We start from the raw sequence: 26,152 nt of genomic DNA, 5'->3' as shown, positions 1-26,152 counted from the left end.
GCTACATGATTATTTTTTGTTGTTAATTCCCTTGTATACTGTACTCCCCTGTTTAATCAACAATAATAATAAATAGGATAGGGTTCTTTAGGGATATTCTTTTTTGCTGTTGACTTTTTGTTATTTTGCTAAATATATTTTGTATATATATATATATATTAGACAAGACCATAAAATGGATAACAGAGATCTGGACCTGTTGGACTTGAGAACTGTTTCTAAGCCAGTTTTTTAGTTAGTTAATAATAAAGTTACTGAATAATTCTTTCAAACTTATTAATCAAAACACATCATAAACGGTCACTGCAGTAATAATAACTGAACAAAAAGGTATTTCAAATGATTTGATCAAATCCCCTGCTTGCCTGACAAGTGCAGACATAATAAAAGTCCTCAATATTTGTCTTCTCGAATACCTACGTTAGCTTCAACATTATTCAAGCACTGTTGAAATTATATCAGTAAATGTTTATTATATAATAATAGCTATAATTATTTTTTGTTAACATCCACATACCTTTATGCCTTTAACTTAAACACCACCGGATGTTTTGGCTTGCACGTGAGAGATCAGCTGATCGTGCTTTGCTTTTGATTTCAACCGGGAAGTGCAGGAGAAATATCCTCAGGGTGGTGTCTTTACACTTACGTCTCGTGATTCAACAATATATCCTAGAGATGTGAAGTTTGCCATGAACAACAGACATGAATCATGTGGCGTGTTCTTTCGTGGGCTTTTATCTGTCAGCGGTCTTTTTTCTCGACAGCGCACTTTTGTCTGAAGCGTCAAGTCTCAGTCTGGGAGATAATATCGTCTCTCTGAACGGAAAATGGCAGCTGGTGAACTCAAACTCCACTTTTTCTCTCAGTGCAGAAGTGCCCGGCTGTGTTCATACAGCTCTTCAGCGTCAGGGAGTCATTTCGGTAAAACACTTTCCTTATTGACAGTCCAGACACTAAAATGTAGATTAACGTTACCTTAAACTCTTCTGTCAACAGGATCCATATTATAGGTTTAATGACCTGGCATACCGATGGATTTCACTTGACAACTGGACGTACACTACATCGTTCTCACTACCTGCTTGTGTTGAGGAAGTTCAAGATGTTCAGTAAGTCCTAAATGTTCATTGAAGACCGCCTCCTCACCTGTACTAAACAGCTGGAGAGAAAGACTGTCAGTAATGTGGCTCGTCATGTAATATACTTATCACTTTAAAGGATTTAAGATCGAATAATGTGGGCTCAAATAAAGCATATATATAGACATAATACAGAATTTTTGTACAATTTTATATGTCCTTTTTATTAGCAATAGCTGCTTTACTTATAATTGCTATCATATATTCTTATGATGGTTTATAGAGAACTTGTACTAAATGTCATTTAGTTTTTAATTTATATACTGAAACATCTTGTCATATATTTTGCACATATTTAGAAAAATAATTTGGTGGCACAGTAAAACACTCTATTTCACAGTATTGCCTAAATTACAATTTAATTGTCATTTTTAATAATTATTTTTTTATCATAACACTTCAAACCAATAAGTTTTAAGTAATTTAAAGCAAGATGTTTTCAGTTATTTAAAATGTAATACAATTCAGTAAGATCACTTATTCTTTCATATATTTTAATAAGTACAGGCGAAGGTGCTGTTTATTTGTTTTACATATCATCTAACTCTTAAAGATGATGAAACTTTGTCTTCCTTATTTTGGCATTTTGATTCACACAAAAGTCATTTGAAACATTAGAGAGTTTATAAAAAGCCTTCTATACTTTTACTATGTATACTATGTAAACGGCAAATTCAAAACATCCATTTTCCACTGTTTGCTTTTTCTAGAGGAAAAGGGAAAGTTGTCCTGGTGTTTGAAGGAGTCGACACAATCTCTACCATTTCACTCAATGGAGTCACAATCGGGACGACAGACAATATGTTCCGCAGATATGTAAATACATTTCTATTGTGTACACTCACAAGTTTAGAATTGTTCCTTCATAAGCATGTGTGCATGTGTCTATATGTGCAAGGGTTTTAATGTAATGAATTAATAATAAATAAGGAATAGTAGTTACCCTTAAAACGGGCCCGGTGTCTAGCAAAGTTTAGTTCCAACCCCAATCAGACACACCAGGGCTAGCTAATCAAGCTCTTACTAGGCATTCTAGAAACATCCTTGCAAGTGTGTTGAAGCAAGTTGGAGCTAAAATCTGCAGGACACCGGCCCTTCAGGACCGAGTTTAGACTCCCCTGATGCCATGAACAATGATTTATATAAACCAGTGGTCACCAAACTTGTTCCTGGAGGGCCAGTGTCCTGCAGATTTTAGCTCCAACCCTAATCAAACACACCTGAACAAGCTAATCAAGGCCTTACTAGGTATACTTGAAGCATCCAGGCAGGTGTGTTGAAGCTAGTTGGAGCTAAAACCTGCAGGGACACTGGCCCTCCAGGACCGAGATTGGTGACCCCTGATATAAACAGTCAAGCCTGACATTATTACCACTCTTAGCAAAATTTTTTACTGTTACTTTTATTCAACCAACACATTTTTTGGACCTGTAATGACTGGCTAGTCCCATAAAATATTAAGATGATGTACAAGAGGCATCATTGCAGAAAAATATATTTCTCAGCTTTTATTTAACCTTGAACAAAATGTGTCAATCAGAATTTGCCAGGGGTCTTAATAATTTTGGGCTTTACTGTATAAATCATTACATGTTTTTTGGCAGGATTTTGATGTCACTGGATTGCTCAAGGATCAGGAGAATATTCTTCAGGTGTTTATAATGTCAGCTGTGGCTTACGCCTCTCAGAGGAGTCGGGCACACACTAAATACAGGGTACCACCAGACTGCCCTCCTCCTGTACAGAAAGGAGAGTGTCATGTGAACTTCATTAGAAAGGTAAGAAGCACATCACATTCACAAACCTTGTGAATGTTTAGGGTTGAACTAAATATCGCCAACCATATTGATATCGGTCGATAAATTAATTCTATTTTTAATATTATTATTATTATCTGGCCTATAACAAAATTAGGTTCATATCTTTAAGTCAATTAATTATATTTAATGCCGCAAGGGTTTATATTTTCACAGTTTTATTGTAGCTTATAGGAGCTAATGAGGTATATGCACAGTTAGTGTTTTTCAGCCAATGATAAACTTCCGGTGAAAGCTTAATGTGACTATTTTTAATTTCATAAGATTCATTTTAAAGCATTGATGTTGTAATGTAATTAAAATACATTAAATTAAGCAAACATAAGCATTCCTTTACTTGTTTAAGTGTGAAACAAGAAGAGAGACCATGTAACCGCTAACGCCGTCAATACCAGCAGGCTAGCGCAGAAACTCCATTGAAAATTATGGGGTAAAACTGTCATATTTTAAAGACATGGCAGGGACAATTTTAAAGAAATCGGATCTTAAACGTGGCCATTTCATAATGGAAAGACTGGCTGGCTGGCTGAAAATTAAAAGTCTGTTTGCATATACCCCAGTAGAGAGAGAATGTCAGTTTGGGAGTTTTTTCCTTGAAACAAGAGAACAACAGACTTGCAGGAGAAACAGACTTGTGTGTGAGAGCAGAAATTCTTCTTTTCATTTAATAAAAAAGTTCCTCTCTCACTCTCACAGGTGAAGTAACCAGATAGCCCTGTGATGTTTCTAGTTAGCCTTTCTGTTAAAACATCATTTAAAATCATTTATGTATTAGGAAAAAAAAAATGTCTGTTGGAGATTTGTATTATTTTATTGGTATTTTGATTTTGGGTAATGTTTAGTGACATTGTTGCTATATTTATTTGTATTTTTTATCTGGCAGTGTTTATTAATATTTATGAATAGACAATTATTAAAGGATCTGTTTTGTATTGTTTTTAGCTTTTTTTTTTCTTTTTTTTTTGCAATCATGCAATAAAGATGTGAAAAAATCATATTTATACACTTTTAAATTGGTAGTCGGCCTCCAAATCTAAAGAGTTATTGGTATCGTTCAAACATTATACATCAGTGCATCCCTGCTTGTGAGTTCAATAGTGTAATTTGTATTCTTGTGTGGATGTGTAGAGTTTTTGAGATGAATTATTCCATAGTCATGTGTGGATATAAACATTAATATACAGTTTGTTTAAAAAAAACACACAAAATACATTTAAAAAAAAATAAATCTGGATTTTTGGTGTAATTAAAAAATAAAAATGCTTTCAAGTGTTACACATACAGTACTTCAATTATCTGAATGTCAATAAGAGGTCAAAAGTATGTGTATTATTCAGAAACATACATTGTCGCGTTATTTTCTGTCTAGAATTTTGCAAGTCTTATATGTAAGAATCGATGTACAGGCTACCACAAGCCCGTTCACATTTTGTTTTTCCTGCTTTTTAGGCTCAGAGTTCATTCAGCTGGGATTGGGGTCCATCTTTTCCCACACTGGGCATCTGGAAAGGTGTTCGTCTGGAAGTCTTCAACACTTTTAGGGTTTTAAGTTTCACCACAAGTCCAAAATATGGTATGTTTTGCAAATTAAAGAGCAGTGGTTTTAGCAATTATCAACACAAATCACAGTCAAATGCTCATATGTTCTTCATTTATCATTTCTTGTATCTAGACTCTGCAGATTCAAGCTGGAGCGTTGAAGTCGAATTGTTTTTCGATGTTGTTGTTGCATCGAAGGGTCTTGTGCATATTTCCATACCATTACTGCTTTCAGAAGCAGAATTTCAGCTTTCTCTTACACCTGGACAGAGGAAAACATTCTTTATCTTGCAGGTTAACCAGGTGAGATCAGTTCTAGTTTGCTTGACGGTGAACACGCTGTATCTGTGAAATACATGTCTAGTTGAAGTAAAATGTCAAAATATAGGTGGTTTTAATGTTTATCATTTCTATATGAGGTTTAATCAACATACTCGTTCTAACCTGTACCTAATAAACTTTATAAAAGAAGAAATGATATAATTTTATTATATTTTAAATGATTTAAAAAGCTTTCTGACATGGGTAAAACCTAGTGCTTTGAAAGATAGCAACAAAGCATAGAGATTTAAAATGACTTTTTTTGTATTTTGGGATTCTTTTAATGTTATCAAATTATTTATTTTAATACATTTGAAAGATTTCTTATTTTTGCAGCTACAGTTGAAACCAAAAGTTTACATACACACTGTATAAAAAGGCACATAACCATTTTAAAAAAGTGTTAATGTGACTAAACTCTTTCTCTTTTAGGTAAGTTAGGATTATCAAATTTGTTTCTGTTGTGCTTAATAGCAGACAAATGAGAGATATTTTTGAGAAATTGTTATAACTTTCTTGAAAGTCAAGTTTACATACAATAAGATTATGCCTCTGAAAAAGCTCAGATGATGGTGTCCAAGGTTTTGGAAGTTTCTGATTGGCCAATTGACAATTTGAGTTAATTGGAAGCACAACTGAAGAATAGTATTTAGGGAAAACCTCAAACACACTGCTTCCTTGTGTGACAACATGAGAAAATCATCAAGCCAGAATCAACAAAAAAGCCAGATTACAATTTGCAAAATTACACTGGGAAAAAGAACAATTTTTAGAGACATGTCCTGTGGTCTGATGGAACTAAGATTGAACTGTTTGGCCATAATGACCAGTGTTACATATGGAGGACAAAGGGAGAAGCTTACAAGCCTAGGAACACCATCCCAACTGTGAAGTATGGGGGCTGCAGCATCCTGTTGTGGAGCTGTTTTGCTGCAGGAGGGACTGGACCACTTCACAGCATAGATGGCATCATGAAGAAGAACATTATGTAGAAATGCTGAAGCAACATCTCAAGACATCAGCCAGGAAATTAAAACTTGGCCACAAATGGGTCTTTCAAACAGACCATGACCCTAAGCATACTGCCAAATCAGTTGAAATGTGCTTTAAAGACAACAGAGTGAATGTTTTGGAGTGGCCATCACCAAGCCCTGACCTCAGTCATGTAGAAAATTTGTGGGCAGAGTTGAAAAAGCTTGTGCTTTAAATATCAAGGAAATGTATTAGGGATGGGAAGATTAACCGATATGTATCGATACGCGGTTATGCGCGTTCACGATGCGAGTGCATCGGTTGAGCAGCAGAGGATGAATGAAATTTTGGAAGCAAATCGAGATGCATCGGTTTTTGCGAGATGCATCGATTTTTCCGAGATACAGCTTATATTTTTAATATAGAATGTATTTTTTATTTATTAACAAGTGTTGTCAACCTGTTTTTGGCGCATAATTTAATCGACCTACATAAAGTAAGCCTTAGCAACGGATTTGCGGATGTGCACACACTACAACTCAGTGTATCAGGTGTGCGGATGAAGCTAGTGGAGCGCCCTCAGAAAGCGCGGGAAGCAAAACAAACATTTTATTCCCCACTGAGTTTTAAATCTAAAGTATGGCAACATTATGGGTTTAAGGATGGACGACATGACAGGACAGATGCAATTTGCAAAATGTGCCGCGCATCTGTAAAATACGCGGGCAGTACGACTAATCTGATATCTCACTTAAAGCGGCGCCACGGTGTTGTTGTGAAAGCATCTTCCAGTGTTTCTGCATCCCCGGCTTTCGCACTGCTTCAACCAGCTCCAAAAGTGGTGAGAAAAGCATTGCAAGTTTTTTTTTCCATGCGCAACAGTTCTGCTCGCTCTACGCCAATAACGAATGCTATTGCATTGTTCATCTGCAAAGATATTCAGCCTAGTGTCACGGAGAACGAAGGTTTTAAACACCTCCTCCTGTTAATTTTTATTTAATTATAATAATAATAATATTAATAATAATAATGATAAAAATAATTGGGTGTCACAGTGGCACAGTGGGTAGTTTGACCACCTCACAGCAAGAAGATTGCTGGTTTGTTATATTTTTATTAGCCTGTTGTTTACAGTGACAGTGATGTTTCAAAGCAGCATAACACTGCTAGTTCACCACCTTAAGTTTTGAATAATCAGTGGCAAAATATATCTTTGTAAAACTTGTTTTCATAGTTGAAAAGTTAAATCACAATTCTTGTTGTGCAATGCTAAATTTATTTATGTTGAAAGAGTGCAAATATATATATATTTTTTAATATATAATATATATATAAATAAATAATATGTATATATATAAATAATATGTGCTATATGTTCTAAAATGGCCCTCTACTGTAAACTGACACTCTGGCTCTGAGAGAAAAGCCAGTTTGTAAAAAAAAGTCTTGGTTTTGCTTGGTTAATAAATAATCAAACTCATTCAATGGCACAGCATCCTCTTTCACATCATCTCATAAACTTGATCTAATTAGTTAGTGCTGAAATATCGCATCGTATCGTGATATGGGTGTGAATCGTATCGTGTTGCATCGCAATATGTCACAGATGTATCGCTAATATATCGGATCGTATTCTTTGTATCGAGATGCGTATCGGATCGGCATTATAGCTTAGATGCCCAACCCTAAAATGTATGTAAACTTTTGACTTTCCAGAAATTAATAAAAAAAAATTCTCAAAAGAAATTCTCTTCTTATTCTGGCATTTATCAAATGTAAATCATTTAGGTAATCCTAACAGACCTCTAATAGTAAACTTTTAGTATGATTTACCATCAAACATTTTTAAAAAAATGAATATGGTCCTTTTTTTAGAGTGTATGTAAACTTCTGGTTTCAACTGTATATAACATATTTTACACTGTCCGACATTTCAGTAGGTGTCTTTCGTAAATCCTGATGTTTGACAGTCATAATTAGTTTTTATGCATTTTTTTTCCAATTATATTTTTATTGTAGTTAATTTTTAGGATATTAAATGTATTTTTGTTTTTTCATGCTTGTCATCAATCCATAAATGTTGAATAATAATTAAATATTTTATAGTTATGATTAGATTATCTTAATATTATATTACTTATTAATTACTTATTGTATTAAATTCATTGTTAGTTTTCATTTTTGTTTTGATTGTTTTTTTGTTATAGTTATAAGTTAGCTATTTTAACATCAAATTAAGCTACATAAAATCTTGAAATGTTGCCTTATGTAACTTATTAATAATTATTATACCTTATTCATTTATAATATTAAATCAAACACTATTTTTAATTATACGTAATGGCATGTATATTCATATATACCTTGTACAGTTTCAGAATGTCAGTTTGTGGTGGCCGTTTGGACATGGAGATCAGCGCCTCTATAACCTGGAGATAAATGTGAAATTGGACGATGGAGAGACATTTAAGGCACAGCGAATGGTAATGTCTCTCTTTCTCTCTATTCTTTTCATTTTCAGCTCTGGCTTCAGTCTGCATCATTCCGCTCTTGTGTTTCTCACCAGGTTGCTTTCCGCACAGTGAAGTTGGTCCAGGAGCTCATTCCCTCCTCTCCGGGCCTCAGCTTCTACTTCCGCATTAATGGCAAACCAATTTTCCTGAAGGGTTCAAACTGGATTCCTGTTCACGCCTTTCAGGACCAAGTTACCACCGACATGTGAGAAGATAAAAAAGTTATCTACATTAAGGCCAGAAATAAAACACACATTTTTTCATGCACCTTTTAGTTTGGAGATTTTGGGCTGTTTTGCCCTTTATAGTGTATTTTTTCAGTCAAATGTAAGGAAAACGCTCAAAATACACTGTTAAAGGGATAGTTCACTCAAGAATGAAAATTATGGTATCATTTACTAATTTTTTAAGGTTTTAAGTGGTAAAATGAATGGATGTTAAAGGAAGTCAGTAGCTATGTTTCCATTTAAAGAATTAGGGCAAAATTTTGACGATCCATGCGCAAAGTGCAAAGCGCAGGGCGCAAACGCATCAAGGGCGTGTCAGAACCCACTTTTTCTAATATAAAGACGGAAAAATCCACTTTGCGCTGTGGTACATGGTCTAAAAGGGTTAAGCTTATTTTCTTAATGAGTTATAGGTTTGTTTTGAGAATAAACCAGAGTCTCATCTACCATAACCTTTAAGAGTCAGTTGTGTCCTGCCATAGCACATTTGCTATTTACATGACGTAAAGTAAGTGTAAGTGGAAAAAATGAGCATTTCACTAGCAAGAAAACAGTTAAACGGCATCTACAGCGCGAGAATGAGAGATAAGCCTCCTCATTAATAACTTTCACTTTTGCTCTTGTGGATTGGGAAACATGTTGTACGCACAGACATCAATTAGCCTATAAATAATTAATTTTGTTTTGTTAAGCACAAAGATTTGTTTCAAAACTATTTCTAAATTCAGTTCTAATTTCTAGTAAACGAAAAAATAAACAACATTAACGAAGTGTGGTCAAACAACTGAGTTATGTCCTAAAACACATGCTGTACCCCATATGGTCTAAAACCTGACAGGTGGGCAAATCTAAGCTTGTTTTTAATAAAACAAATATAAATATGGATATAATAAATAATACTGCTAATAATAATAACATTATACAAAACCAAATTGTTATGAATTGTTAGAAAAAGCCTCCTGAGATAAAGGCATGAAAGTGTGTTTTTATATTTCTGTAGGCTAGAAAATAATATGTTTTGTAATATTTTAATCCGTTATATTTATATCCTATATATATCCTTATTATATCCTATATATATCCTTAATATTTTAATTCTTTTTCATATGTAAAGATATTTGCGTATTGCTCTACATCTTGTGTCTATTAAGCAGTGTGTAAGCAAGGCGCATGACTATCACGCTCTGCGCTGGACAATTGACCGGCTTTGTGCTGGTCCATTAAAAAATCTATTATAGTTTCTCAAAATAGCAACGCGCCAGCAATGCGCCTCAACACGCCTTCCTTTTTAGACCAGACTGCCTATGGGCGCACATATGAGCGCAAATGCATTTGCTATTTAAACAGCGTGGCGCAAAACGTCAAAACGACTCTTGCGCCAAGCTGAAACTAGCAAACAATTGCGTTGCGCCTTGCGCCACATTGCGCAAGGTGTATAATAGGTCCCTTAAATTAAATGTTTGGGCAAAACTGGAATATCGTATGAAGAATTTGCAAATCAAGCAGCGTTTCTGTCTAGTGAGTCAAAGACAACAAAATTGTCACTTCCTGATAAACTGGCATCAATTATTAAAAGGACAAATAGAATGTGCTGCGGTTGGAGAAGCTCTGTGAGTCTTTCTCCAGCATCAATTTTAACATGAAGTGACATGTTTCTTATAAACATAGTGACATTTTTCTTATGAAATACATGCACCTCAGAACACAGTGGTGACATGCAATGAACGCACTGTGACATTTGGAAGTGTGAGACTCTCTTGCATCAATAATACTCTAGGTGAACTTTAGTTAGGATATTTTAGAATGACCAAAACAACATTTCAGATGTTTTACAGTTTGCTCGCACTCCATTAATGCTGTCCATTCCACCATTTTTATCATCAAAAGATCTCTGATAACAAAATCACATTTATTTTGTTGTGTTTCCATTGTAGTCTGTGGATTTGTTTCTTATCATTTTAATTTTTTTCTTAACATTTTTAGTTTATTTGATATTGAATGTGCAGTTTCAAAATTTAAGCATTTCTATCAAGAATTTTTTTTGCGATAATCCAAAATGTGCATCAAAATAGGTGGATGGAAACATAGCTAATGGCTACTGTTTTTCCAAATTCTTTAAAGTATCTTTTCTTGTTTTGTTTTTTGTTTTTTTATAAAAGAAAAAAACTCTTAAGTTTTGTTACCACTTAAAAGTGAGTAAATGCTGACAGAATTCTCTAAACTGTCTCTATAGACCATTTCAAGGGATGTAAACAAAAACAATGGTCCTATCGTATTTCCTGTTTTACATTTTTTATTTTTATAGATTCTGAGAATCCCAAAGAAGCCACATATTGCTAAGTAATGTTATGATATCTTTTTTAACGTTAGGTTTCGATTGAATTGCCTCTTGTTACAGTTATGAAATAGTTTGTCTAGCAGGAAATGTTCATGGGCCAACGACATGACCACATTGAAATGCTCTTTAGGGGTTTCTTATATCACACTTTACCATTTAATCGCACTTAATTCATGTCTGTAGATTTCAATTACAGTACATGTTTTGGCTGTTTTCTCAAATTATTTATTTCCCTTCTGCACTGAACCATAAAGAACAAACTTCACAGTTCTATTCATGTCTGTAAGTGTAATATTTTTACAAAGGGATATGATCATACATCATTCCACTCAGTCTATATGACCTTTTATTCTATAAAATGTTCACAGTATTTTCAGAATAACTGAGTGATGAAAAGAGATTTACAAAATTTTCTTTATAAAAACCTTTGACTATGTTGTGTGTCACAAATTTGAATCCTGATTATTCAGATTTTTTGTGCTGAAAATGAATGCAAATTTGTGTATACTCACTAAAATAATACCTTATTTGGATATTCAGCATTTTAGAAGACTTGTGATTGTAATTGAAAAAAATATGAGCAATTCATAATATAATTAATCAATTTAGGAGGTGTGGTGATAAAATATTAATAGTTTTTTCCCCTTATTCATACTTAGTTTTTTGCCTTAAAACAAGTGACCTAGCTAAATTGTGTCCAGTTTCAAACTTTGGTATTGTCGTGATGTTTTTTCCTTTCAGGATCACAGTCCTGCTCCGCTCTGCACAGAAGGCTAATATGAATGCTTTGAGAGTGTGGGGCGGGGGAGTTTATGAGCAGGATTTCTTCTACAACCTGTGTGATATGTATGGAATTATGGTAAGTTTATCATATCTTGTCCTCCGCCACCAGTGAAATGCTTTGCACTGAAAACATTCTATACTTGTTCTTTTATCAGATTTGGCAGGACTTCATGTTTGCCTGTGCGTTGTACCCGACAGAGAGGGATTTCATACAGACAGTGAGGGAAGAAATCACACAGCAGGTTTGCATTGAAAGAAGTGTTTAATAAAGGGGTCAATGAGGAATAAGATTGTTTAAAAAAATTTATTTCATTTTAAAGAATTATTTGTTAGAGATATGTTTTATTAAGATTCCTTTTTTTGTGTGTTGAATATATGTGCAAGTGTGCACATTTGAATCATTTACTTTTTCCAAGCAAATATCCTCGATTCCTCACTATTGAAAATCATTTTCATTCATTGAAATAAAGGGCCCTATCATACACCTGGCACAGGACGTGTTTGGTGCAATTTATTGCTATTTTCAGACCAGCGCCATTGTAAATTTTACATTTTTTGCCACGTTGTTTAAAATTTAAATCTATTTTTGCCACTTTGTGGGTTCTTTGGGTGTGCTGATCTGAAAAGGAAGTGTGTTGTTGGCACATTGTTGGCGTGTTGCTATTTTGAGGAACAGAAATAGACTACGCAATTGACCAACTAAAAGGTGTTCTAAAGTCCAGCACAGAGCACGTTAGTTGTGCGCCTATACAGGTCCAAACGCTTACACATCACTTAATACACACAGGATGTACGGAAATACACAAATATCTTTACATATGAAAAAGTAAAGGATTAAAATGCTACAAAAAATGTTATCGTTTATAAATATAAAAAACACTACTTACAAAGTCTGCCATGTAAATCGCAAGTGCGCCATGGCACGATGCAACTGACTATTAAAGGGAATGGGAGATGAGACTCTGATTGGTTTAATACACGTTGTGCTCAAAACACAGCCATAACTCATTAAGAGAATAAGCAGAACCCTGTTAGACCATGTGTCATAAATGCCATTGCGCCATGTGAATTGTTAAAATAGAGCACATAGTCTGATGTTAAACGGAGATTGAATCTGTACCACATAAATGAGACGTTGAATTGGTTAATCAAGACTGTGTGTGTAAAATGTGTTTTATATTTATATAGAATATATTTTGGTTATTTTATATAACATTTTGATTTAATATTAAGCTGTGCTATTATGCAGAAATCATGCTTATGGCTATTTTCATGGAAGCGTTTTATTTTATCATACGTTAAATTTAGTTTTGTATAAATATATATTTTTTGTATAAATATGAATTTAATATTCGTTTTTAGCAAAATTGTTGTAAACAATAAATTGAAATAATTGTAATTTAGCCACTGCTGTTAATTTGTTGTAAAATCGTTAATAAAATGAATGAACCTAAAATTGAACTTAATCAAAAAAGAAAAATCAAAGCTAATTTAATAACTCGTACTCAAATTGGTTACGATTTCATTTATTGTTTTATGTTCAGACAAATTTAGTTTAATATTAGAATTGACTAAACCTGTTAATAGAATTAGAAAGCGTTTTAATAGTAATAATATAAATTAGTATTTGTTTATAAAGTAATGATATCAAAGATTACTTTATCACTAAGAGAATAGTTGTATTTCCCTCACCTATATAATCAAAAATATATACCATAGTTTAGTATTGTGTGTGCGTGCGCGCGCGTGTGTGTGTGTGTGTGTGTGTGTGCGCGTGTGTGTGTGAATACATTAAAAATTGTATTTGAAGTTTCTTTATTATCTTACGGATGCAAGCGTTATGTAAGAGTTTCTGATCCCTCCATGTGTTGTGGTTCAGGTACGACGACTGAAATCTCACCCCTCTGTGGTCATCTGGAGTGGGAACAATGAGAATGAAGCTGCCATAGCAACAGACTGGTTTAATATATCTGTTGCTGACCGACCACTGTATGTGAAAGACTATGTCAATCTGTATGTCGACAACATCAGAGACATCGTGCTGCAGGTGAGACCGACATAAAAGCACCAACTACCACTCTGCCTGAGGCTGTGTACACCAGTGAAAATTCATTTGATCACCATGTTTTAAAATGAAATTAATCCTGCCATTTCCACTACATTTTAGAAATGTTTTACATGTCTGAAGCTAAAAGTAGACATAAAATTGTTGCACAAATCTGTAGTCTTTATGCAATATTACATTCCAAATATATGTATGGAAACCAGGCTTTGTACTTTGGTTGGGTTCTGGTATCCACATATAATATCATTATCAACACTTTAAATATTGACAATGCTACTGGGTTTTGTTTCAGGAGGACAGTAGTCGTCCTTTTCTCGTGTCTAGTCCAACCAATGGTGTTGAGTCTGAGAGGGAAGGTTGGGTGGCCCAGAACCCCTATGACCCTAACTTTGGAGATACACACTACTACAACTACTTCACTGATTGCTGGGACTGGACTGCTTTCCCCCGCACACGATTTGCATCAGAGTACGGCTTCCAGTCCTGGCCTTCATTGTCCACTCTTAGTAAGGTATTGCAGTCTGCCTGCTTTTTTCAGCATAAACTATTTTAAAACTTCATTTTGTACAGTGAGCCTGAGACTTTAATGTGAATGTTATCAATGAAACAATATGCAGGTTTGGGTAACACTTTATTTTGATGGTCCACTTGAGTATTAGTAGACTGTCTGCTTAAAATCTGTTGATACTGCTTCTGCAACAGACATTGAACTGACTATAAGAAACTTTGCAAGTACATGTCAACACTAACCCTAACCCCAACCTAACAGTCTACTTATAATCTAATGAGAATTAGTTGGCATATAGATGCAATGTAACTTAATTTCAACAAACGGACCGTCAAAATAAAGTGTGAACCAGTTTTGTAGCTCATATGAGTTTTGTACAATATCATTCTTTGAAATGCTTGTACAACCCAGTTAGCAAGAGTTGTTTCCCAGAATGTTGCAAGTTGTTTCCTAGAATGTTCAGGAATGTTTGTATTTAGCTTGCAGAACACTTTTATAAATGGATTACATCACTCATTATTTACTCTCCCTCAAACGGTTAAAAACCTTCGAGTTTCTTTTTTTTCTGTTCAACACAAAGCAGGATATTTTGTTGAATGATGAAGGCCAATTGGTATGTTTACATGGACACCGATAATCCAGTTTTAATATGATAAAGACAATACTCAGATTAAGAGTTTACCATGTAAACAGCGATGCAAACTAAAAAGTGCACTACAGATGTTTTTAGTAGTACTTTTCACTACATTTTGTGACAGGATGAACACACACAGCAGTTATCAGGTATATGACGATAAACAAATGAGTACGGTGTTGGAGAAAAGGAATTTATTTTCATTACTTTTGTGTTTTTTTATTAGGAAAATGTCTAGACTAACAACAGATTGATCAATCTTTTCTATTGTATTATAAAACATCTTGACCAGACAAATTTTCTCTTTTTTACTGTGCTGCATACTTTTTAGAAGAACTGCAGACAAGTGGAAAAGCAGAATAAGAATAAATTGAGGGTGGGGGCCTTTGTTCCAGAACTATAGTCTAGACATGTCACAAGTTGTCATGATGCTTGTAGAAGTTGTGAAATATATTTAAGATTCATGTAATTGTTCAGTTCTGGTATGCAGAGAAAGGTTGCAGAAAGAGGAAGTAATGTCCAGGGGTTACGAAGAGCCAAGGGACGGCAGAATGACTGATAAGTGACGTGAAACCAAAACTCCACCTGTTAAGATCAGTTGTGTATATATGCTGGAGTCAGGAAATGTATGCGAGTTGCGAACCTCTTGAATGTAATTCTTGTAAGCTCTGTCATCGAATTATTCATTTGTATCTAATAAATTACTAATATTTTTGGCATTGAAGAAAAAACTCTCCAGACCTTTTCTTATTGAACACGCATGGAATTGACTTTGATATTACAACAATGGCTTCCAGCAAGAAAGCACATTTTTGGTGCTAGTGGGAAACGATGATTGCAGAGAATTCTGGAAGAAACCGTCATTATGAAGTGCCTTGACTTTGAAGTGACTTTGTTGCAGGGAATGAATGAAAATTCAGTGAATGAGTTTGAAGATAGTGGCCTAATGCTTGAGAACTTGCATCCTCCGTCAACTGTTTGCATCCATAGAGTGAGAAATTAACTTCAGTTGATGTCCAAAACCACATATGGTCCCATGACGAACATAAACTGTTGTTGTTTGAAAAGGAAACTGTCGTCGAATGATAATGACATTAATTGATCAATGTGCTCTAACATCTTAAACGGGATCATAAACATTTAAAAAGCAACTCATGTAAACACCTTAATCATATTATTGTCTTATTCAGATTAAGACAAATAATTAGATTACTGATGTCCATGTAAACATCCATAGTTTGAAAAATTGCATAATAGGACGTCGGTAGTCTCTTACACATAATATTATTGGTAACTTGCTGTAAATGTACCATTAATTCAGAATTTTACTGGTAATGTTACAACTTCTCTTTCATAAAATTGCATTTAACTCAATTAAGCATTTTTCTTTCACAAAACAATGTAGTCCCCAAGCTCTCTCATTTTTTTTCTTTCCCACTATCCAGGTTTCAGTGTCTTCAGATTGGGATTTCAGCAGCAATTTCTCAGCTCATCGGCAGCATCATGAAGACGGAAATCAGCAGATGCTAAGACAAGCAGAGCTGCATTACATTCTTCCCAACAGCACAGACTCAGTGCAGAGATACAGAGACACTATTTACATCACACAGGTAAACACACTCACACACACACACACATGTACAGTACACACATAGCATAAGAGACTTCTTTCAGAAACAAGTGTTTGCTGCCCATCATAAAAGGCAGATTACAGAAGAAAACAATGTTTGTCTTTTGTGTTTATAATCTGCTCTCTACATCATAGAATTTGTCGAAGAAAAAGGTAATAATATTTTTTTGATTAACTAGATTTATCCTAGTGTGAGCCTTGTTATGAAAAAGGCTTTAAACCAGGGGTCTCAAACTAAAATTTGCAGGGGGCCATATCAGTGACTGACAGTTCATAGGAGGGCCGTTTTAACATTCTAGCACACACAAAAAAGTGGAAACCTGATGTAAATGATGCACTTAGACATTCTTCCCTAAAGTATCAAAGCTCCTTTTTGTGTCCTTCTTTCTTATTGTACACATTGAAGGGGTAGTTTAAACTGCTATGATCATTTAATAATAGCCATAATTCATTCATTCACTCATTCATTTTATTTTCGGCTTAGTCCCTTTATTAATCTGGGGTCACCACAGTGGAATGAACCACCAACTTATGCAGCACATGATTTGCGCAGCGAATGCCCTTCCAGCCACTGGGGAACCTCCATACACTTCCATTCACATCCATACACCACGGACAATTTAGCCTGCCTAATTTACCTGTACCATGTCTTTGGACTGGTGGGGTAAACTGGAGCACCTGGAGGAAACTCTTGCCAACACAGGGAGAACATGCAAACTCCACACAGAAACGCCAACTGACCCAGCCGAGGCTCGAACAAGCGACCTTCTTGCTGTGAGGCGATCGTGCTACCCACCTTGAGGCCCCATAAATAATAAGAATGATTATGTCCCAATCAATTGTTGCTTAACCAAAAGGTTAACTGATAGCGTAAGATAGCATAATGCAGTATGGGTAACTTTATTGACTTTACCGGCAACTGTTCTTCTCAATACCTTTTTTTTTTTGTAAAACTACAACAAAGAGGGGGAAAAGTATGTATTTATTCACATTTACTGTAATATTTACAAAAATAAAGCTTTAGTAAAAATATAGCACTTATGGCCATATATTTCAATGTTTAAAGGGCCATGACACCCCCCACTTTCAGTTAAAGTCTACTTCAGAATTTTTTCAAAAGATGCATGATTAATGGGCGTGGAGCTCCGCGAGCATCGGGCAGGAGTGGGCGTGGCCAGCAGGGGAGAACGTGAGCGAACGAAGCTAGCTCACAAAATGAGACAAACCGTGAGGAGACGCATGAGTTTATAGTTTACAAAGTTAAAATGCAAAGAAATAAACAGTGATTTAATGCCCTGCTACATTTGTTATTCATAATTTCATATACACATAACCACAATTTATATAATTATAAAGATAAGTGTGTTCATGTAAACCGTATAAATGGGGACTTCTCCCTCAATCCCCGTATCCAGCAGACTCAGTGCAGCAGGTCTCCTGACCTGTCTATTTTAACCATTAGCCCTGCTTGTAATCTGAAGGATTTAGGCAAACACAGCAGCACAGTGATGTGTCTGAATGTAAACGAACTCCTGATGAAAGTCAGCGTTCGCCATTCTCTAATTCTCGTGCTGCTCTCCCGACAAAAATGCTAGCAGCACACACATAGCTTTGCTGTATGATCGGCCCTGACAAGATCGCGGGGGAAAACATGCAACAAACCGCGTGGATCATGGAAACAAACGCATATGAGCCTTCATGAACGGCTAAATACTGTGTGCCCGTGGGTCCGTGACACAGCTCGGGCTTGACTCTGGCAGGTCTGGCAGGTCTCATGAATAATTAAGCAGCCGGCTCTTCTCATAGGATAAGAAAACTCCGCTATGAATAATAATGAGAAACCGACGCGTCATCATTGCACTTGCAGTACTGCGCTGCGTCGCCGATTTTGATCCCGCCCCAAAAATCATTTTAAAACCGTAAGCTGAAATTAGCTGGCAAATGCTCAAAATTATCCAGTTTTCCCCACAATTAAAGCTGACAGGTGCTAACATTGTCTTAACTGATGCTCAACACACACACATCTGTTAATATAAAAAAAAAAGTTATCCAGGGTGTCCTGAACCTTTAAATCAGCCCTAGAAATAATCTGCATGTGCTCGACCACACACTGAGAGAAACTGAAACTAATATATACTGTACCTTAAATGTCCAGTAGGTGGGGGGGTCGAAACCACAAGAGTATATGCGACTGCACAACATTGATAGTGATTCAAAAATATATGTTTTGTTGGGCGAAATCTCGTTATATTTTTGACATCAGTTGTGGGCCGGAGGGAGGAGGAGAGGGGGTGCAAATGGCCTGCGGTCTGGCAGTTTGAGACCCCTGCTTTAAACTGTGTGATTTCTTACAGTAAATGAGAGACTTGTTCATGTTTGTTTATGGTTGTTTTTTTTTAAAGTATAGACCCTTTTTACAAGACTGTTATGACGTGTTTAATGGTCATCATAATATTAAATTCCTGAAAGTTTTTAATATATATATATTTTTTTTAACTTATGAACATTTGTATCCATATATGTATGTATTATATCGTCTTTGCATCAAATTACAAACAATGAATGACCGCTTATGTGAGGTGTTTCTAATGCAGTGTCTATCGGGCCGAAAGTAAATTTGTTGTTATTCTCTCTTCTGGTTGCTGTTATCAGTCTCGCAATATTTTTTTCCTGTTTCTGAAAGTCTTGATAACACCATCGTGGAGTTTTTCTTTTGTTATTTCAGCAATTAGGATTGTAAAAAAATATTTGTTCTACTCTCCCATTCACTGCGCCCTAAGTTTATGTAACCTCGCCGGTCCTACACTACCTAACCCGCTCCTAACGGGTATCGAATCAGTGACCTTTTGCATGGGAGTCATTTGCTCTACCAAGGAGGTTAAAGACCATGGCCTCTAGCTTCTGTCGCTAGAGCACTTTTAGAGGTCAGAGGAGTGAGGTTTACCTGCACAGCACCTACTTGGTTGCTGGCCTCCGTTATATTTACTTAGCTATGATGACTTCCGCTACAGAGATTTGAAAAGAGTTCATTAACTAAAAAAAGTTACATTCCCGAATATAATGTGCTCAAAATGGTACTATTTGACAGGTGATGCAGGCACAGTGTGTGAAGATCCAGACAGAATTCTACCGCCGCAGTCGCAGTGACATCAGTGAGGGCAAAGGTCACACGATGGGCACTCTTTACTGGCAGCTCAACGACATCTGGCAGGGGCCTTCCTGGTCTTCTGTAGGTAAATAAAACAAGACAAAAGTTAAGATTACCCCTGTTACTCTTTCTATATAAAAAAACGTTTCTTGTTCATTAAAAGTATTTTCAATGGTCATTTATTTGTTAATTCAAGCTTGTAAAGTATTACTCTTGACAGGGAAATATTTCTTGCACATTCAGAGTTTGGTGGTAAATGGAAGATGCTGCACTACTGGGCTGCAGATTTTTACGCTCCTGTACTCTCGGTGGGAATTGAAGATAAGGGAGATTTGCTCATCTATGCTGTCTCAGACAGACAGTCTGAGCAGCACAGTGTCAAAGCCAAGGTATGACAGCAGTGTTAAGTAACATTTTTGTTAATGAAATGATTAGCTGTTACAGAGCAGAATGTGAGAGCAAAACTATAGGGCTGCATCCAAAATTGCAAACTTCCAAACTAAATAGTACGCTAAAAACAGTATGCGAGCCAAGTAGTATGTCTGAATTCATAGTATTTGAAAATCAGCATGCAAGAAGTACACAGAGGACTTACTACTTCTGGCGAGATTTTGAAGTGTGCATCCGATGGACGCTACGCTATCCCATGATGCCATGCCAGAATTCATCAATGAGAGTGAAGCGATGCAACTGATGTGGGTAGGTCACAGGATCATGACAAAATGGCAGATGTAATACGTCCGAGTTCCATTCATACTACTTCCATTCATACTGTATAGTATATTTACTATTATTGTTTGTTTTTTATATTATGTTGTGCTGTATTAACTAGTTACTGAGCAGCAATAAATAACACAGTAAATTATAAGGAGTTTTCATCTTATTCTAAACTAGTGGGGTTTGAAAATTAGTGAATGCATAATAATCGTGATAACCGTGAAACCGTGATTATTTCTCAGACTATAATCATACAACCAAAATCTATAATCGTTGCATCCCTACTTCAGAGTGCTCTTGACCTCAGACTGGGGCAACGGTTCATCTTCCAGCAGGAAAATCACCCAAAGCGCACTGCCAAAACATCAATGGAGTGGCTTCACAACAACTACGTGAATGTCCTTGAGTGGCCCAGCCAGAGCCCAGATCATAATCATATTAAACTTTTCTGGAGAGCACTGAAAAACGCTGTACATCGTCGCTTACCATCCAACCTGATGGAGCTTGAGAGGTACTGCAAAGAGAAATGGGCAAAAATTCCCAAAGACAGGTGTGCCAAGCTTATGGCATCATATTCAAAAAGACTTGAGGCTATGATTGCTGCAAAATGGTGCATCAACAAAGTATTAAGCAAAGGCTGTGAATACTAATGTACATGTGACTTTTCAGGTTTTTTATTTTTATTAAATCTGCAACCATTTGAAAAAATCTTTTATCACATTGTCATTATGAAGTATTGTGTGTAGAATTTTGAGGAAATAAATGGATTTAATCTATTTTGCAATAATGCTGTAACATAAAAAAAACAAGTGGAAAATGTGAAGCGCTATAAATGCGTTACTGGATGCACAGTATATAAAGTTGCCATGCTCAAAGTTCAGTGCAAAGAGTAAAATTGTTATTTATAGAAGCGTAGCAAAGCATATAGTAAATTTCCAGTAACAGTCTATACAATGAAAGATATTCATGTATTGTGACATCACAAATCCTTCAGTTCAGTTGACACCTACTGCATGACGTTTCCAGATAAAATGCACTAGTCAATCAGCGAATCCCAACACACTCATCCAGGTAACCAATCAAAGTTCGCTGAGGGAGAGCCTTCTTAAAACCAGCAAATAAACCAGATGAAAAGCTGTGTACATTTAAAGCAAAATATGTGACAAATGATGTGATTTTCTTTCTTCTTCTTCTTCTTCTTCCTCTTACAATAAAGCATGAACAAGTTGCTGTGCATCTCATAATCAAGCCTTTATAATGAAAAATGTAATAGACTGCCTCTTTAACGAACTCAGATCTCACTAGTTATGAGCTTTAAACCATCAAAAATGATCATCCTAATGGAGAAAAAAGTAGCTCATAACTTTTGATATCTGTTTGGTTCTTCTTTAAGGTTTGATCAGTGTATTTATCTTGTTATATGTTTGTCCGCAGGTGAAATTATTCAGCTGGAGCAGCTTTAATCCTGTCTGTTCTTTGGAGTCCAATATGACTACAGTAAAAGCAGGCGGAAGCACCCTTGTTTTTCAGCAATCTATGTCTGCTCTCCTGTCACAATGTGGAAACTGCACGCGGCGATCCTGCATCATCACATTTCATCTGAGCAGCGCAGCTGAACCCATCAGCCCTCACAATCACATCTTTCTCAGCTCTCCAAGACAGGCCGAGGGTCTGCAGAAACCCAACATCACGGTGAGGCATGCATGCAATCCAGACGGCTCATTTACTGCATTCTCAGAAAATATAAATGAGATCTGTGGCTCAATCCATGAAATCTTCTCAAGAAAAAAAGTTAGGAAATGTCTCAACATTATTTCGAAGTTCGTACGACTTTTCTTAAGAGCATTTCTTGAAAAAATCTAAAGTTGCTCTTAAAAACCTTTAAAAAAATTCTTTCTGTTTTTTTTTTTTTAAGTATAGCTAAAACAAATTAATTACAGCTACATTTTCCTTACTTTCAGCTTAGTCCTGAATGAATCACCAGTTTTCAGCTACATTTTAATTGTATTAAATTATTATCTTTTTTTTTAGCAGTCAGACCTTACTCAAGTTTTTGAATGTAAAGTGTGTGAGCTTTAACAACATTATTTATCAAAAAGCAATTTATTCCCAGTAAAGGTTAAAGTGGTGTAAAGTAGGGCCTAATTTGTGACGGAACATGCCAGGTCCAGATCCGGCACCTCTAAAATCTGATCTGGCACCTCATTTTACTGATCAACCCCTCATCAATCGCCCTCCTCCCCTGTCCGCTGTTCACTCTCCTTTCATTTTCCAAATGCCCTGCCACCCCGCGCCAACACCCCCTCCCACTCTTCACTTACATCTTTGACATGCATCATACTGAACAACCTCAGGACATGAGTGATTTATATATGCAGCAAACTGAAATCACCAAATGGCCCTGAACAATAACTAAATGCACTCCAGAATGTTATGTTTTCTCACACATGCACAAATTGCATGCAAATGCATCTGCCTTTCACACTATAATAGTCACTACTCGCACTCTTGAGTAGTTTTGAAAAGGTTACTTTTTACTTATACTTTGGAAAAAAATATTTACAACAGATACCCTTACTCTACTTGCACTACGTTTTTGGGAAATGATGGAACTATTACTTGAGTATGATTTTTTCCCACCGCTGGTTAGATTCTCTAAGAGGCTTTTCTGCCTCTTTCTCCCAGTTAACACATGTAGAATATCAATCTGGAACACAAATATCTAATAAGCCAAGTGTGCTAGTTTAAATAAGTAAAATAGTCATCACACAGTTTTTTATTATGTTTTATAATTTTGTAATGTCTGATATTTGAAAAACAAAGCTAAATTATATTTTCATTAGAATATTACCTTTTAAGGGATCTACAACTTGTTGTCAGTTATCCTATTTTTAAGAAGTTTTATAAGACTTTTAAAGGCCCATGCTTAGCAGGGTGTTTTCGGACCTCTAGTTTGAAAAAAGTCAGGAAAGTGAGTGAGTCCAGCTCTGTTTAGGTGAGAGTGTCGAGTGGCGAAAGAGGGAAGGGTTTGCATGAAAAGGGGAGTTTCAGTTCTAGCACGTGCTAATTTTCACAGAGGCAAAACAATATACAGATGCAGGGGGAAAAGACAGTGAGTATGTTTACATGGACATCAGTAATCAAATTATTTGGCAAATTATTAATTTGTTGACTTTATCTGCAGTTTGGCTCTTTTACGTTCGTTCAGGAACATTTCATTTATGCCCCCAAGACAAACAAGATAATGGATGCAAAGAACTGCTGGAAGAGTGTAGTTTTAATGGAATGTGTGATACAGCACGCTGTATGGGAAAAAAAACCTCCATATTTCTCTGTAACTTAGATGCACTTGGTAGGTAGCGTAAGAAAGCTGTGTGTGCGCAGTATAGACAATCCTGTCACAAAATGCGGCGTAAACAGATCCAGATTTCACCATTTTCAGATCTGATCTTTTACCCTCTCGGGTAAAAAAAAAAGTTCCTTACAAGCATATTTTTGTCACATTATAGCAGACCACTGTAATCCACACGAGTCCAGCTGCGCTCTCATAGCAAGGAAATGAAAACAAAACCTTTGTTGCAGCACATTAATAAATGCAACACTGACGACTCATGTCTCCAAACAATTCTTCTTCTTCCACTTGTTTTAATTACGGTTGGCAACACAATGTGGTGCCTCTCTGAACATTGTAACCAGTAAAAACTGGTCTATAGTCTTCAAAGGTATATCATGCATATTAATGAAGTTGCACCTCATTCACAATAGAGCACACTGATTGGTTTAAACAAAGTTTATCTCTTGAATTAATGACAAACTCAAAGACATCACATTGGAATTCACACAAGGATGTAATCCCCATGACATAGCTTAAAGAATTCATTTCAAAACGGAAGAACGAATTGCTCGAATAACGCAAAAACAACCGGTTTTCACTTTTTAGACAAGTATATGTGTCCTAATGGAGTTTTTAGCAGTGTGCGACACGTAAATGACTGTCAACATCTCAAAAAATGTGTTTAGGGGTTTCATGATCCTTTAAGAAAATAGTTTTTTCCTTTCATCACATCCTTAAGAAGATTTTTAAGAATACTAAATGAACCTCTTAACGTTTTTAAAGTTAAAAAATAAAAACAAAATGAGATGAGAAAAAAAATGTTTTGTGAATCCAGTCTCTGGTGCTTTTTTAGGAAAGTGAATCTTTCACCTGCATTGACTGTTTTTTTTTTATTTGTATGTTGCAGTTTACTGTAAAGGATGCTGGTGTTGTGCAGAACTTTGCCGTAACTTTGCACTGCTCCTTTCCTGCTGTGTATGTTTGGCTTGATGTCGATGATGTTCCTGGTCACTTTAATCTCAACGGCTTCCTGATGCTGTCCAAGAAAACTACAGTTATCTTTGGAGCATGGATATCCACCAGTGTTGAGGAAATCACTGCAAATCTTCATATTACTTCTCTCAGGGATGTCTATTGATTATACACTGTGCCTTTCTATTGGAAACGTCCTACTTTGCAAATCTATTTATTAAAAGATCACAGGGCCCAGAAATCTTTACTCAGGTTGGATTTATTCACATGAAACAGAAGTTGTGACAGTATTTTCATGCCTATTGTGATTTAAAAAGAAAATAATTATAAGGCAGTGCTTGATCGTGTCAATCAGGGATCAAATGAATTGTGGTTAACTTTAAAGTTTTGGCTAGAATGTGGTTAAAAAGCCAATCATGGTCTCCATAGTCACCAATCTTTAACAATAACAGATTAATCGTCAGGGATGTCACTGTTTGTAAGGGAAGAGGATGGTAAACACTTGTCTGTGATTGTCAATTTACTTTGTATTCAGTTTATTTTTGAAACTATCATGTTTGCAAGACAACAAACTGCATTACCCATGGTGCTGCACAGAAATGTCCACAAATCAGAGTTGCAAGCTAAGTGTGCCAAAATAGATCACATCAAATAGATCATTTAGAAATATACACTAAAAATATCTGATTTCATCTGTAAAAACTTAAAAAATGCTGCAGTAAAAATCTATAACCTCATTACAAAAAGCTTCATATAAGAATAACCGTAAATACACTTTTCACACATTTCCCTGCATGACACTTCAATTTTTATGTGTATTGTTTTTTGTCATTTCTATGATTGTTTTCAGTTTTTTTTTTCTTTTGAGTTCTGCACAGTAGAGTATTTTTGATAAATAATATTTATAGCACTTCTTAATTGTATGTGAAGATGATTAAAAATATTTGCACGCATTGACCCAGAGACTGTTTAGATCAGGGGTCACCAATCTCGGCCTTGGAGGGCTGGAGTCCCTGCAGAATTTAGCTCCAACTTGCATCAACACACCTGCTTGGATGTTTCAAGTATACCTAGTAACACCTTGATTAGCTTGTTCAGGTGTGTTTGATTAGGGTTGGAGCTAAAATCCGCTGGACACCGGCCCTCCAGGAACACGTTTGGTGACCAGTGGTTTAGATGCATGTCGTTGATAAGAAGATGACGGATGTATACTGTATTTGATGACCGAAATGGCCTTTAACAGCCAGCAGGCGCAAGACGTCAACATGATGTTAGATTGACGATGTACCCTAATGTCATAGAGATGTTGCAGTTTGTTTGGAAATGAAAACCAGATTGACGTCAATGTCCAACGGCCAACCAAATATCAACGTCTAATGATGTTACAGCTTGACGCTGTGTGGACGTTACCACAATGACGTCTATCAGATGTTGCATTTTGGTTGGCTATATCTGATGAATAAATGTCAGTATTTGACGTCAATATGATGTT

At 35.8% G+C, this 26,152-nt stretch overlaps 1 protein-coding gene across 2 annotated transcripts; it reads left to right on the top strand.

Moving 5' to 3' along the window:
• The first annotated feature begins 580 nt into the window (after positions 1–580).
• Positions 581–26,143, top strand: manba (mannosidase, beta A, lysosomal). 2 transcript variants are annotated; one of them, NM_200159.1, is given in 17 exon segments: positions 581–924; positions 1,000–1,112; positions 1,853–1,958; positions 2,747–2,920; positions 4,409–4,532; positions 4,632–4,801; positions 8,164–8,274; positions 8,358–8,509; positions 11,611–11,728; positions 11,808–11,894; positions 13,532–13,699; positions 14,010–14,228; positions 16,305–16,469; positions 19,578–19,722; positions 19,881–20,026; positions 21,789–22,046; positions 24,596–24,976. In NM_200159.1, coding segments are annotated over 17 exon segments (2,706 nt in total). In that variant the 5' UTR covers positions 581–705; the 3' UTR covers positions 24,827–24,976.
• The last annotated feature ends 9 nt before the right edge of the window (positions 26,144–26,152 follow it).

This window comes from Danio rerio, chromosome 13 (genome assembly GCF_049306965.1).
Source record: "Danio rerio strain Tuebingen ecotype United States chromosome 13, GRCz12tu, whole genome shotgun sequence".
In the NCBI taxonomy this organism is placed as follows: Eukaryota; Metazoa; Chordata; class Actinopteri; order Cypriniformes; family Danionidae; genus Danio; species Danio rerio.
The sequence above is the reverse complement of the archived record's forward strand: the minus strand, read 5'-3'. Positions and strand labels throughout refer to the sequence as shown.